The sequence below is a fragment of the Trachemys scripta genome, chromosome 1, assembly GCF_013100865.1.
Source record: "Trachemys scripta elegans isolate TJP31775 chromosome 1, CAS_Tse_1.0, whole genome shotgun sequence".
Lineage (NCBI taxonomy): Eukaryota > Metazoa > Chordata > Testudines > Emydidae > Trachemys > Trachemys scripta.
In genome coordinates this window covers 149,869,601-149,884,959 of record NC_048298.1, presented here as the reverse complement: position 1 = coordinate 149,884,959, position 15,359 = coordinate 149,869,601, and the positions used below count along the sequence as shown (strand labels likewise).

The following is a 15,359-nucleotide window of genomic DNA, read 5'->3' as shown; positions in this document are numbered from 1 at the left end:
CAGCTGGGCCTGACTCACCACCTGTGTGAAGAAGGGGAACAGGTTGCAGGGAAGATTGATGATACTGGATTCCTTCCAGAAGAGGATCCCCCTCACCAAACACTTCCTCATGGGAAGCAAGGATTCTGGGAAGCAAGGATCTGCATAGCCACTGGGTGCCTCCAAACATATCTGCCTGCTGATCAATTCCTCTTGTTTCCTCTTTCCTTTTTTGTCCCCACCTGTCCCCATCCTGGGAATTGAGTAGCACTGTGAAGGCCAGAGTGACCTGCTGCCATTGGTTTCACCATGGACAGCTCTTGTGCTCACAGGTCCCCACTGGCTGTCCTGACTTTAGCAATCCAAACATCTGACATTCGCTTTTGGGCATTAGTTCTGTGTCGCTTTGGGAGGGGGAGGAGGAGGGAAACACCCACTGACCAAGTCTACTGTAATAGTAAGCGCACTGGTCATTAGATGATAGACCAACTGGGATGGGAGATCAACAGAGTATCTCCCTATCCTCCCAATCCTGAGAAGAAACACTCTCTATTGAGGAGGTCCATTGGGTAGGAGGATGGTTCACAGACAGGCTGAATAACTTGTCAGGTCTCCCATTGAACACAAAATGTTTTCTATAGTCTGTACTTAGAAGTCATTCTCATGAATCTTCTCCTGGTGGAATCTCCTCCTTCAGGAAGCACAGGCATTAACATACTGCAATAGCATAATGGTCCAGCCACTCCATTAATCTGTTTCTAACAGTGGCCAATGCCAAATGTTTCAGGAAAAGAAGCAAAACACCAATAATGGACCAAGCCAGGGTAATTTCTTCCTGACCTCAGCTGGTACTCAGTTTATCTTGAAGCATAAGGCTTGCTGGCCCTTGTAATATTTATTTTAGCTAATGTTAATTGGAGAGGGTGGTTTCAATTATGTGCTGATACCATTCCTTGAATCTTATTAAGCTATTTTGTATAAGTATAATTGCAGCACAAGGTTAATTTACCTCATATAAAAATGAGTTTATCCATTTCAAACGTGTTATCTTTTAATTTCATCAAAGTGCCTCTTGTCCTTGTGTTATGGACAGAGGTAAATAGGACAAAGCAGTTGTCCTCTCTACCAGGGGTGGGTAAGGGAGCAGGAGGTCCTGGGGGGCAGTCAGGGAGGAGGGGGCGGTTGGATGGGGTGGAGGTTCTGCAGGGGCGGTCAGGGGATGGGGAACAGGGAAGGTTGGGAGGGCAGTTAGGGAACAGGGAAGGCTGAATAAGAGGGTGGGATTCCGGGGGACAGTTAGGAGCAGGGGGGTCATGGGAGGGGGTGGTCAGGGGATGAGGAGCAGAGGGCGGGTGGATAGGGGGTGGGAGTCCCAGGGAGTCTGTCGGGGGCGAGGGTGTGGATAGGGGTCGGGACAGTCAGCGGACAGGGGGGCTGGATAGGGGGCAGGGGTCCCAGGAGGGGGCGGTCAGGGGACAAGGAGCAAGGGGGCATTAGATGGGTCGGGAATTCTGAGGGGGGCAGTCAGGGGGCAGGAAGTGGGAGGGGGCAGAGGCCAGACTGTTTGGGGAGGCACAGCCTTCCCTACCCAGCCCTCCATACAGTTGCACAACCCTGATGTGGCCCTCGGGCCAAAAAGTTTGCCCACCCCTGCTTTAGACTGTAATACAATTTTCAACATCTTGTGATCCCCCAATAGCCTTTTATGACCCTCCTGGTTGAGAGAAACATGGCTCTCTATTGGTCTCCTTTCCAAGCCGCTGTAAATAGCCCTTGACGCAAACCTTTCCTCCTATGGAAGAGCTACCCCACTCCTCAATCGCCTAAACACACCTGTTGCCCTTCTCCATTTCTGACGTGTCCTTTTTGCGTGGAGGTGGCCAGAGCTGGACACTGAATTCACGGTGATGAATTACCTTGGGCTTGGAATTTCCCAGGAACCTAACAGAGTTTAGCACCCAACTCCCAATGGATTGCAATGGGACATGGCCACCAAACGCCTCTGGGCTTCTCTGAAAGTCCCAGTCATCATGGAAGTGATGCTGTCATAATGATCTGTTGCTGTTTTAATATAGCCAGAAATTCATTCCCTTTTTTGCCCACCGCTGCGTGTTGAGCAGTCACCCTCACTGTATTGTGAACAAGACCGATCTTTTCCCCTTAAGACTACAGCTGTTGTAGATCAGAGCCCAGCTGTGTATAGCAGATTTCCTCTTTCAATGTACACTACCTTGCATGTGTCTATATTGGATTCCACCTGCCAGCCTGTTGCCCAGTTACCAATTTTGTCAGGCCTTTCTGGAGTTATTCATACGCCTTTATCTCCTTGATTAAGTCAATTTAATTTTTTCCAGGGCCAGTCTCTTGCTACTATTAAACAGTCTGTTTTTTCTCACTCTTTCTGGCTCTAGGTTATGTGAACTATCCATTCTTTGCACAAAAGCCATGCCTCCCCACAGCACCAGAGAGCTTAGGTCAGGGAGTCCCACCGGCTACTTCTGCAGAAGGCAGCACTTTGCATTATGACTTGGGGGTTAACCACATCCCTCTGGGCCTCATACTGTGTTAGCCAGCACAGCAACTTGTCCCCCCTCTGTAGAGCTAGATAGGAATGCTGCCCTGTAGCAGCATGATTGTTTAACCCAGGCCAGGACTTAGTCAAACCTTGTATGGTAAATTGTACAGCGCAGGCTCTCAGCCTTACTCTGTGACCTGGAGAGCCAAGACGCTTGACTATTCACATGTGAGTTAAGCATCTTTACTACACACAAGTCCTCTCTTTTCTCTGATGTGAAGAACATCACCAGTTTGGGGTGGAGTTTCTCCCTGCTCTTTTCCTTTGTCACTAGTGGACCATGCACATTCCTTTCCTTGCAATTCAGTGCCACTTTGCTGAAGCCATCTTCATAGCAAGCAAGGGTGTTAGTAGATTTAATTTTGCTCAATTCACTGTTACTTAGTGGATCAGCCACATGGGCTTCCTAAACCAGCTCAGATGCTTCAGCGTCACAATAGGAGACATTGCCCTTGGTATGTTCCACAATGGAGCTGCTCCAAGAAACAACTATCTTCTCAGTGTGTGTGTGTGTGTGTGTATATATATATATATATATATATATATATATATATAAAATCCCCGGTGACTGATTATAAGCAGGTTAGTTCCAGCAGTGCAGGTAGGGCAAGTCCAGTCCGGCTCAGTCCACTGTACCAAGATATTTATAGCTGGTATGGTCTTGTAGAAAGGAGGTCAAGTGGGGTGTCTATGGAAAAGTTGTAGTTTGCTGGTTATGATTATGCTGTCTGTATGTGTGTATCATTTTTGCATTTGAAGTTATTAATATTGGCTATGTACTTGTATCTCAAGCTGTTTGATTCTAAGTAGCCTCAGTGAAGCATTTAGTCAGCTTCTTGAGAAAGGACTATTTTCAGTAAGTGCCCAGTCAAGAAACACTTAACTGACAATGGACTTTGGGAAATGCCAGTCCACATCTGAGCTGTCCTGGGAACGTTCAAACTAACATGTTAACAATGGTGTTGGCCTGCAAAAAGGTGAATCATTCATGGACATGTGACTTGCCCAGGTAGCTACAAACTCCATTTTGTTGCTGTGATTTTGCACAGGAGAACAAAGGGGTTTCCACTCACCCATTTATTTTTCCATAAAAGGCCTTGGAAACCCCTCCATTTTGTCTTCAGGTGGCTCAAGAGATGGCCTCTCCACTCCCAAGAGATGCCTGAAAGAAACTGGAACTAAGGACAGTAAATACGGAGTGTGAGTGATTGCTGGACCCAGATTAGGAAGGAGTCCAGTCTGTGAAAGAAGCTTATTGGAACATCTCTGAGGGTGAGATTTCATCTGTAATCAGTTTCTTAATGTATTAGGCTTAGACTTGCGTGTTTTGTTTAATTTTGCTTGGTAAAATACTTTGTTCTGTTATTACTTAGAACCACTTAAATCCTACTTTTTATACTTAATAAAATCACATTTGCTTATTAATTAATCCAGAGTAAGTAATTAATACCTGGGGGGGGGGAGCAAACAGCTGTGCAGATCTCTCTGTCAGCATTACAGAGGGCGGACAATTTATGAATTTACCCTATATAAGCTTTATACAGAGTAAAACTGATTTATTTGCAGTTTGGATCCCATTGGAAGCTGGGTGTCTGGGTGCTAGAGACAGGAGCACTTCTTAAGCTGTTTTCAGTTAAATCTACAGTTTTGGGGCACATGGTTCAGATCCTCGGTCTGTGTTGGAGCAGACTGGCATGTCTGGCTCGACAAGGCAGGGTTCTGGTGGTCCAAATTGGCAGAGAAAACAGGCTCAGAGGTAATCTCAGCACATCAGGTGACAGTCCCAAGTGGGTTTCTGTGATCGAACCTGTCACACCTGCGTTCTGCTCCTTTCCCTGCTGCAGTTCCCAGGAGAGGCCCGGGAGAGGGAACCGCAGCAGGAAGAGGAGTAGAACATGGGGCCACCAGGTAGCCCAATGCCTGCAGCTTCTCTGGCGCTGCTGTACTGCCCCCAGCCCTGTCTTTCGGCGGGGCTGCTGCTGTACACTGACAGACAGAGGAGATCCGGAGTGGAAGGGTTAGGGCGGTAGAGCTGCGCTGGAGGAGCTGCGGGCATGGGGCCGCCCAGCAGCCCCACGTTCTACTTCTTTCCCCAGTGTAGAGGGAGGAGGACAGAGCCCCACCCCCCATGTAATGGAGGTGGATGATGGGGAGGGGATGGGGAGAGCGTGGGGGCCCTGGGATGGGGGTGGGGAGGAGTCACATGGAGGGTCACGTGAGGAGGTCCCGTGCCCCACCATGCTGCCCCCCTTGTACCTGTAAGAAATGGATTTCACTTGCACCACTGGTACAGCCAGGACTAGAACCCAAAATGGTCTTCAGGGAACATCACATTTGAAACTTCAGAGGGTTCAAATGTACACAATTTTTCAGAAAAAGTGTAACCCCCACATCTTCCCATCACTCCTCTCAAAAAACCTTTAGCCCTCTTTATAAACCAGAAAGCAGCAGAAAGAAAAATGAGCACAATTTTAAAAAGAAAATCCTTTGCAGGTCTCCTTTAAGAGTATGCTTTCTTTTGTAAATTGGCTTTAACTTTAAAATGAAAATACTACAGTCTACATATATACAGTGTGTTTCATCCTGAAGGACTCCAAAGGAGTCTACAAACTGCTGTAAATATGAGAAGTATCTCAATCATTACTACAATGCAGCCATCTCTGAGGCTGAATACAGCAGCTGTACGAAGCAGCTCAGCAATTCAACCTTTTTAGGACAGAAAGTGAAGAATAGTAACATCAAATCAAAATTGTGGGGTGGAATTTGGCTGGGCAAGATGCCATTAACCCTGTGTTTGAATTGAGGCAGGAAACTGGAGAGAACACCCTTACAAAGAATGACATAATTCCTGTAGGGGATGTAAGTTTTATGTCCATTAATATTTGATGAAAGATATCACTTACAGCAACAGAACTAATGCCCCAGCGTTGTGCTGACATGAGGGAAATGTACCATCTATTAAACAACAGCACTTTCTGCAGCACACTGGGTTTCTTTTCAAGGTCTCCCATCCAAATGTTGATCAGACCCAGCCCTGCTTTAGCATGGAAGATGAGCTCACATGCTGATACTGATGACATTAGTGAGGCTGAGCTGCTAACATTCCCAAGGCTGAAAATCTACAAGCACTGCTATGTGTATACAATGAGCATGCAAAGACTTTTCAGAACAGAAATAAAAGCAACATACTGACTAGGGAACTCTGTTGTAGGGAGTCAGTGTTTGCTACATCAAGGTCTTCAATTATATGGCTCTGGTTACAGCAAAATATTATTTTGTGTTATAAAAAGCTTCATCGTGTACCTGGGAAAACCACAAAATCACTTACAGATCTTCTATTTGAGAAGGAGAAGACAGGCCAAGATATTAGCTCTAAGAAGCTGCAATAAAGAAGATGAATTGGAATAGGAAGAGTTCTTAAAGAGTGATCCAAAAAGAAATCTCTTCCCCCTCCCCCCCCCCGAATTCCCCCCCCCCTCCCCCGCAAAAAAAATTATCAGGAAATGGACAACAGACATATTGGGGCTGGGGCTGAAGGGAAGAGAGAACATTCACCCACTCCCCCTTTAAATCAACCCCGAAAACATCTCGCATCCCTTGGCCTTTTCTCTAATAAAGGCAGAATCAGTGTGTAAAAGGTCTAAGGGGGCTGCAGGGAACCATTCCTAGAGCCAGATCCCCCCTCAGTCAGGGCCGGCTCCAGCTTTTTTGCCACCCCAAGCGGCGAAGCAGGGGAAAAAAATAAAGTCCTGAAGACCCCAGACATGCTGCCCCAAGTACCTGCTTCCTTTGCTGGTGCCTGGAACTGGCTCCCCCCTCAGTCTCGTGTCGCGGGGCAGAGAAGAAAAGTTTTTCTGGTCCCCTCCACTCCTTAGCAAGTGCCTGCTCCTTCTCCTGCCACCCAGCTCCCAGCACAGCGCACAAGTCACAGCACTCCTTCCCCGGAGACACACACCCCTGGGTAATGGCGCCAATGAAAATAAAGGGCCCAGCCCCAGCAGGGCAGGTGTCCCGCGGTAGCACCCAGCCCCCTGCACAGGATGGGACAGGAGCCAGCGCACACTGCAATCGCCTCAGTGCAGTCAAGGAGCCACGTTAAGAGTTTGGTCCCCATGTTCCCCTCCCCCGTTAAAGAGCAGAAGAAAAGCTGCGGGGTATCTAATCGGTGAAGGGCTGCACCCGGGGAGCCCCTGAGCGGGGCGGTCAGGGTCCCTCCCTAGAACTGCTGGTGTCCATGGCAGAATCTCTCCCCTCCCGAGAACGGCTGCGCTGCGTGTCAGAGTGTGTGTGTGTAGAGAGAGAGGAGATCTGTGTAGCTGGGTATTTATCCCCTCCAGCCTCTGGGCACTATACACTGCAGGGGCCCCAGCGCGGCGGGCAGGCGGGGCTGCGCTCCCCTCCCCTATTGCTGAACACACCAAGGCAATAGGGCGATGGGTCCTTACCCCCGCACGGAGAGTGGAGGGGCCCGGCAGCCTGGGCTCCCCCCGCCTCAGGCAGGAGCAGCAGCGAGGCGAGGCGAACACACCTGGGCGCGGGGCGGGTCTGGCCAGAGCGGGCAGCGCGAGCAGGGAGGGGGCGGGGCTGGGCCGGGCCTGGTGCCGTACAACAAGATGGCGCCGCCCACAGCCCAGCCGGAGGCGGGACTGGGAGAGGAAGTGAGGTGCCGCGGTGACTATGGCGGACGAGGAGGAGGACCCGCCGGTGAGTGAAGCTGCTAGGCCTGGGGGACCCGGTGCCGGGGAAATGACTTCGGGGATCATCGTGGTCCGGCCTTAAAGCCTGTGAGTCCCGGGGGCCGCTGGCTGGGGCCGAGGAGCTTCTGAACCCCCCGCCCGGGCTGCAGGGGAGACACAGGCGGGCCCAGGGTCCCCTTCGCCCGGGCTCAGCCCCGCGCCGCGGCGCTGGGGTTTCCGCGGGCCCCGCAGGGAGATCGGCTCCCTCCGCCCCTGCTGCTGCTGCCGCGTCTGGTGGGGACACGGGGAGACCGTCTGCAGCAGCGCCGGGACCATTGCTCTGTCTGGAAACCAACCTGGGGCCTTTTCCTGCTGCTTCCCTGTACTGGCCGCTGCCCCCACTCTCCAGCTCGTACCCCCTATACACACTGACACACACACACAAAATGTGACAAGACACTGGCGTTGCAGGTCGCCCCCATTGCCCTGCCCGGGTAGGGCTCCTGAGCAGGGAGCTGGAACAATGTGTATAGTGGGGGTGTTGAGAGACATTGAACCAAACTGTAAATCCTGGGTATGATGGGAACCACTTCAAATCTGGGGTGTGCAGCCACACCCCTAGTTCCAGCACCTCTGCTACCTTTTGACATAGTCTGTTTTCTGCCACGAACTAGAAGCTCCTTTCCAGGCTGACCGTTATGAGTACAGAGATTGAGAGACAAGGTGGCTGAGGTAAATCCATCTTGCCAACTCCAAATGTTCAAAAATCATGGGTCATGCTCACCAAAAATCCTGAGATTGACTTTAAAATCACGAGATTATGTAAAAATACTAGATTTGGTATTCCTTATTTGCCTTCTGCTTTTTGAGCCTTTAGGGTGCACTGGGGTCATATTTTGAGGCTTTCTCCATAGCCACAAGGGCTAGAAACTTTATTTTTTCTTTAAGAATGATAGTGGAAATCATCACACATCCACTTGACTCCAGGAGCTGGGGCTTTAAGGAAAACAATCCTTTGATGAGAGTCGTGACACAATTATGAGTTGGCAACACTGGTTCTTGGACCAGCTTCTCTTGGCGAAAGAGACAAGCTTTTGAGTTTCATAGGGCTCTTCTTCAGATCTTAAGTACAAATAGTTCACATTCTCAAATGGAATTCATAATTAGACAGACATAAACCCCACACTGTAATACTGGGATGGCTTGGGGCTCTGTGGGTGTGGGGTGGCTTGGGAGACCCTTGTGGGGGGGCGGAGGGAAGGGGCTCGGGCTGTGACACCACCTGGGCCTGTCTGCTATGCTGCTGTGTCTGATTTCCCTCTCTGGTGTCTGCCTCACCCTAGTTTGAAGAGGACACTGAGGAAGCCGGAGGAGGCCCAGATGGTGGGCAGGGCAAGAGGAAGAGGCTGTTCTCCAAAGAGCGTGAGTTGACATGTCTGTCTATGTCTGGGTCAGAAAGGACCCCGACCTTAGGCTCTCCGAGAGCTGCATTTGCAGCATACCAGGGCATCCTTCACTCCTCTGGGGATTATAGTCTGTTAAATGAGGATGTAGCTGTAAATCAAAATAAGCCAGTCAAGGTGACAGGCCCCAGATCTCTGTGGGAGTCTTGTTATGGAACTTGTAATACGTCTCTGTGCAACTGCGAAGAAGGCAACAGGCTGTATTGCTGCCTAATTAAAGATTCACAATTTGGATTGTGTAGTCCAAGCACCCATAGCAGTGGTCCCCAGCCTTTTTGTGGCCAGTAGCACATTCATGTTTTCAGAAGAGTGTGGTGGGCACCAACAATTTTTCAAGGCTTATTTTGTATTTGTACATTAAATAATACGAAAAACATCATATTTAATATTACATAATATATGAATCCAGAGAGAAGCCGCGAGGACAGAGAACACTGGCGCCCGCAGTCCCGGAGTACTTTGTCCCCAGAAGGCGCAGGACCCTGGCTTCTCTCACCTGCTGGGCACTAGGCGGGCCCTGCGCCTGCTGGGAACAGAGAACACCGTGCCCGCAGCCTGAGTTCTCTGTCCCAGTCAGGCGTGGGGCTGCAGCTTCTCTCCCCTGCTGGGCACTAGGCGGGTGCACATAAATACCCCGGCGGGCGCCATAACACCTGCAGGCACTGCGTTGGGGACCACTGACCCATAGCATACCACAAGGAATATGATCCCTCAACACGTTCACTTTGGCGACAGGCACCTAATGTTAAGTCCTGGTGACTGATCTATGATGATGAAAATCATTGTTAGCTGAAAAATGAAGCCCTCTGAACCTGTTCAGAAAGCACTTTAACTTCAGATCACTTTCATCACTGTTATAGAAACTGTTCTTGGGACACATAGAAACCAGCCATCCTAGATCAGACCCAGGTCCATCTAATCCAGTATCCTGATCCTAGAGTTTGCTTTCAAGCATAGTTCCGGTAGTACTACGTGTACTGTGTGGATTTCAAATGGTTGTTACTAAATGGTTTCTGTTGACAACCCATTGTTGTTAGGGATGTAAAAGCTTAACCAGTTAATGGGTAAGCATTAGGCTTACCGATTAACCAACTTTAACCATTAGGCCAGGCTGGGCCCGGCCGGCCATAGCAGCGACTTTGGTTAACCAGTTAAACCATGTCAAGTATCAGAGGGGTAGCCGTGTTAGTCTGGATCTGTAAAAAAGCAACAGAGAGTTCTGTGGCACCTTTAAGACTAACAAATGTATTGGAGCATAAGCTTTCGTGGGTGAATACCCACTTTATCAGACGCATGTAATGGAAATTTCCAGAGGCAGGTATAAATATGCAGGCAGGAATCAGTCTGGAGATAACTGATCAGGATTAAACAAAGACTGTGACTGGCTAGCCAACTACAAAAGCAGTTTCTCCTTCCTTGGTGTTCACACCTCAACTGCTAGCAGAGGGCCTCACCCTCCCCTGATTGAACTAACCTCGTTATCTTCAGACTGATTCTTGCCTGCATATTTATACCTGCCTCTGGAAATTTCCATTACGTGCGTCTGACGAAGTGGGCATTCACCCATGAAAGCTTATGCTCCAATACATCTGTTAGTCTTAAAGGTGCCACAGGACTCTCTGTTGCTTTTTACAGTTAAACCATATAATTGTAATTGTTTAACCGGTTAACTTTTTAAACCAATATTTACATCCCTAATTGTTATCTACCTATATAGTTCCATCCACATGGCATCTGTATGCCATTCTTACCACAATTCTATCATGTTTGGTGTGCACAGACTTGTAGACTTGAGTTTGTTTGAAGAACTTAGTACATGTGCTAAGTGTGCTGCATAGCTGGAACAAGCTAGCTCTTTCAGTCATTCCATGTTTTCTGTTTCCCCAGTAAGATGTATGATGTATGGGTTTGGAGATGACCAGAATCCCTACACAGAGTCAGTGGATATTCTTGAAGACCTGGTGATAGAGTTCATCACAGAGATGGTAGGTTCTATTAAGAAATCTGCTTAATGTGTTTCTGGACTGTAATGGCTAGAGAGAGCAGTGCATTTAAAAACAAATAACTCTTAATTGAACAGCGATTAGGAAAGCCCTTTCTAAAAAAAATCAGTGGAAGGGAATGGGTTAGTTTTCTAAAGAAACTAAAAGTAGGCTTCTTTTTATTTTTCCCTAAAAAGATCTAAAAATTAAAAAAAAAAAAATTACCGAAGTTTCAACTATTAATAAAGGTCTTAAACTATTCCAATAACTGGCTGATTAAACATCTGATTTGCATCCCAGCAGTCACTAACCCTTCATCCTTCCAAAGTTGATAATCTCTTGCATTCAACAGTGGGTATAGCATTTTTAGTTGATACTTTTAAAGGGGGAAAAAAATGCCCTGCATGCTCTGTGTGGACATTGGATCCCATTTCTATTGTTAGAGAAGATTTGCCTTGTTGCTCTTAGCCAGGGATTCATGAACTCCATTTTTTAACAGAGCTGTGTGTTTCCTCCTCCTGGGGTACAGGAGTCTTGTATACCGTACTACCTAATTTCTTCTCACTAACTGCAACTCCCAGTACTCGTCTCTGTACATCATTTTGCAGGTTAGGCCTGTCCTCCGGTGCACTCGCTGCTACTCTGATTTTGGTGTCATCAGCAAGTTAGACAACAATTCAACACACACAAACATCCCCCCCCCCCCTCAATGAAGGCACAAAGCAGCTGTGCAGGGTGCAGACATAGGCTTGGCTTGTGAATTTTATATATTATGTTTGTGACTTTTTTATGACAAAGCACCTTAAAACGAAGCGCTTATATGTGAGTTGCCAGGAAATAAGATTTCCAGATTTTATTTGAGTTTTTGAGTGGGGTGCATACTGACTAGCACAATAGATCCTGGTCCATGAACCTTGCTCATAGCTGCTATGGTATTGCAAATAGTAAATAACTGGTAGGAAACATTGCTGCTTAAAAGACTGGTTTTTACTAGTGTGAAAGATAGTTCATGGACCACCTAGAAAGGCTTTCCTCACCATAGTTTAGCTAGGATGGTGACTTTCAATCTCTGAAACTATTGGTTTCCTCTTCAAAAGTGCAAAGCCTAGCTTGTTAGAACTAAAGTGCAAGGGTACCATTTAAAAATAGTGTGTAAGGTAACTTACAAGAGGGAAAAGGGAGAATAAATTTCAGTGAAATCATTTACATTTTTTTTTTAAACAGACACACAAGGCAATGTCAATTGGACGGCAGGGTCGTGTACAGGTTGAGGATATTGTCTTTTTGATCCGCAAGGACCCACGGAAGTTTGCTAGAGTAAAAGACCTGTTGACTATGAATGAAGAACTGAAACGAGCCAGGAAGGCTTTTGACGAAGCAAACTATGGATCTTGATGCTTTTGTATTGTGCAGAGATGGTAAACATTATGGTTACATGTTATCCCTATACACTTTTGAGCATTTTTTGTTCAATACTGAGAAATTAACCCCTACTGCTTTGGGTTTGGGGGTGTGTGTGTGTGGGGGGGGGGGGTTTGGTTGGATCTCAGTGCTGGAGTGTCTAAAGCTGCATTTACTGGTTAGAATTGTCAGACAAGCCTGTAAATGTATCTTAATGTTTTGTATATTTTTAATGCTCTTTCATGCTATTTTAAGAAAAGGCGGGGGAGTTCAAACTAGAAGTGCTTTAGAAGTTCATGCTTGTTTGTAGCAACTTTTGTTTTGAGCTATGTACCAGATGACTTGAAAGCTAAATGTGCACATTTGCCAAGCATCTGTTTTCAGTTCTCATTCGATTCAGATACCCTTCATCTGATCCACCTTAGGTGGATTTCAAAGGAATAATTGAAAAGTTAGTGCCTGAACATCATTGTGCTTGGAGAGATTTATACAGTGTAGTTAGCCCAGGTATTGAAACTTTTTTGCTTCTCTGTGTCTTCTCTTTATAAGGGGGTATTTATGAACAATAAAATGTTTCAACAGTTCACTCCTCTTGCTTTGTCTGCGATGTTAAATATATTCAGGCACGTGAGAATATTTCCACATAAGGAACAAGAATTTATTTGCATGTCCAGTAGTCTTAGGCCCACAATGGGATCTTAATCTAATATATGTTTTCATATAAATGGCTTTGCTTTTTTTGTGCGCGCTGCCAGATATTAGTGAGGATGTTGACTTTTTAGATTTAGCTTCAGTTAGCTGTGACTCTAGGCTCACCTTCCCTAGATTTAACTGCACTCTAATACATTATATGGAAAGACAAGACTGGGTTTTCAGGCATCTATTAACCAAGAGAAGGAGGCAGCTAGGGATGAATAAACAACAGGTTCCAGTTTCCTTCTGGCATAATAGATAAAGCTTAATGATTCTGTTCAGTCAGAAATAATTTTAATTGAATAGTTTTGTACTGCTGGAAGATGCAGCTGCTGTGGTATTTCACAGCTGGTTTAATGTTTGAAACATTACACTAGTGTCTTTCAAATCTAGGTTTAAATTCCACCAGTTGACTTACCTTTCATCCTTAAGACACACATTGTTCCATATATTTTTAGTTTGAGTGGGTCTCCTGCAGAAGACCATAAACAGAAGTCTTGCCTGTTTTGGTAGGAACCACTACAAAGCCCATGGTGCTCCTTTTGAAACAGCAGGCATGACCATATTTATCCCTCAACCCACTGGTTCTCAACCTTGCCAGACTACAGTACCCCTTTCAGGAGTCTGATTTGGCTTGTGGATGGCACGTTTCACCTCACTTAAACTACTTGCTTACAAAATCAGATATAAAAATACAAAAGTGGCACAACACACTTTGCTTACTTATTTACCGTATAATTATAAATCAATTGGAATATAAATATTGCATTTCAGTGTAGTCTATAGAGCAGTACAAACCAGTCATTGTCTGTATGAAATTTTAGTTTGTACTGATTTCACTAGTACTTTTTATGTAGCTGATTGTAAAATTAGGCAAATATCTCTAGCTGATGAGTTTTTATAGCCCCTGGAAGACCTCTGCATACCTCCTGGACGGGAACCACTACTCTAACCCACTGGTGACAACATTTGTGATTTGTATATTGATAGCTTGTAAGTGCTGTTGAATCTTCTAAAAGAAAGGTGTTAAGTGTGAATTATAGGACTATTACATGGCTTCCCCCTGAAATTCTCCCAGCAATCAAACCACTAAGAAATAGACGATTTCTAAGATTGGCCTGCTGTAGTATGCTGCAGGACTACTCAAGCCTATTGCCTGAACCTAGCATTTAACCTTGTAAATAACAGCCTACAGGACTCTTGTAGGAATTTTAATTTATTTGTATGCAAAGAAAACAAGATCACAAAACTTGTGTGGGGGAAACCTTTATGCATGGTTCAGGAGTTGAGTAGTTATTCTGAAAGCCAGGTATCATTAAATAGAAATCTATAGAACAAAGATATGCATGACTCTTCCCCCTTCCCAATCATCATCAGTCTTTAGATTTACTGTAATATGACTTAATTTGAATACTTACCACCAGTGGGGGTGGTGCTGTATAAAATGTAAAGTATACAATGTGTCTGCTGAAGTGTTTACAGGAGAAGTGAGGTAGGATACTTAAAGGTAGCCTAGAGGATGGAAGAGCAAAGTTCCCCCCCATCTTATATCTTTCTTGTGGACACTATTGTAAAGATTGGTTTTAAGGAGGAATGGCACCTAGATTATTTTGTGTATTATAGTACCTAGCAGCTCCAGTTGTGGACCAGCAGCCCATTGTAGTAGGTGCTGTATAATAGGAGAATATTCCATACAACCCCAGTATTCCTTTAGGTGAAAGCTGATCACTGGGGCATTGTGATAAAGGCAAGATTTCAGTAGCATCATGGGAACTGCTGTACCAGGTCACCCCTTCCTCCTCCATTCTTACTCTGCTGTGATGCCTACAGGAAACCAACCAGAGAAAGTAATTAAACAAAAAACATAGAACTTGAAAATGAGATTACATCCTTCCCCCTTCTCTGGCACTTAAGGTCTGGTCCTAGGAACACACATGTAACTATGAACAGTAGTCCCATTGAATTCAATAAGACTACTCCTATACAGCAGTGCTATAGGAGGAGGAGGACCATAAACTAAGTTCTTCTCAGTATGGACCATGGCTTTGTATGTATTTGTACATACCCATAAATGCAAAACTTGGAGCTCCTGGGCAGCAGTGAAGTTAAATATTTCATACCTGATTGGTGCTATTATTCTTGCACCTTCCTCTGAAGCAGTTGGTGCTGGTCCCTGGTAGAGAGGGGTTACTAGACTAGACAAACCACAGGTCAGCTCATGTATTCTCCATCCTTATTTTCAGTGACTTCTTTCCCAGAAAGTAGCCTTCTGGGCTTAAAGCTGCTTCTGGCTAGACTCAGTCCAGCAGTGAGTTATGGAATGTGTTACTGAAAAGCTTATCTCTACCTGTATTTGGCAGTGTAATAACTCTAAGGAAGTGTCCTCTGATGGATGAAGGCAGAACCCTTATTTTTAATCTTGTAATGCTACAGCTAGATTACTTCAGTGATTTTGGTTGGCTGCTACCCTTAAAGTAGCCTCAGCTACATTGTGTACAAGTTGAAGCATCAGCTCACCTCTCCCCCTACTCTGAGCTGTTTTATGCACATAATGAGCACTTCAAATAACCCCAGTTCTGAAAGATGCTTG

At 46.0% G+C, this 15,359-nt stretch overlaps 1 protein-coding gene across 1 annotated transcript; it reads left to right on the top strand.

Annotated features, from left to right (window-relative positions):
• Positions 1-7,153: 7,153 nt before the first annotated feature.
• On the top strand, positions 7,154-12,432 carry TAF13 (TATA-box binding protein associated factor 13). Its single transcript, XM_034789412.1, has 4 exons — positions 7,154-7,258; positions 8,574-8,652; positions 10,581-10,678; positions 11,900-12,432. The coding sequence occupies exons 1-4, from the start codon at positions 7,232-7,234 to the stop codon at positions 12,068-12,070; spliced, it is 375 nt and encodes a 124-aa protein (XP_034645303.1). The 5' UTR covers positions 7,154-7,231; the 3' UTR covers positions 12,071-12,432.
• Positions 12,433-15,359: the final 2,927 nt, after the last annotated feature.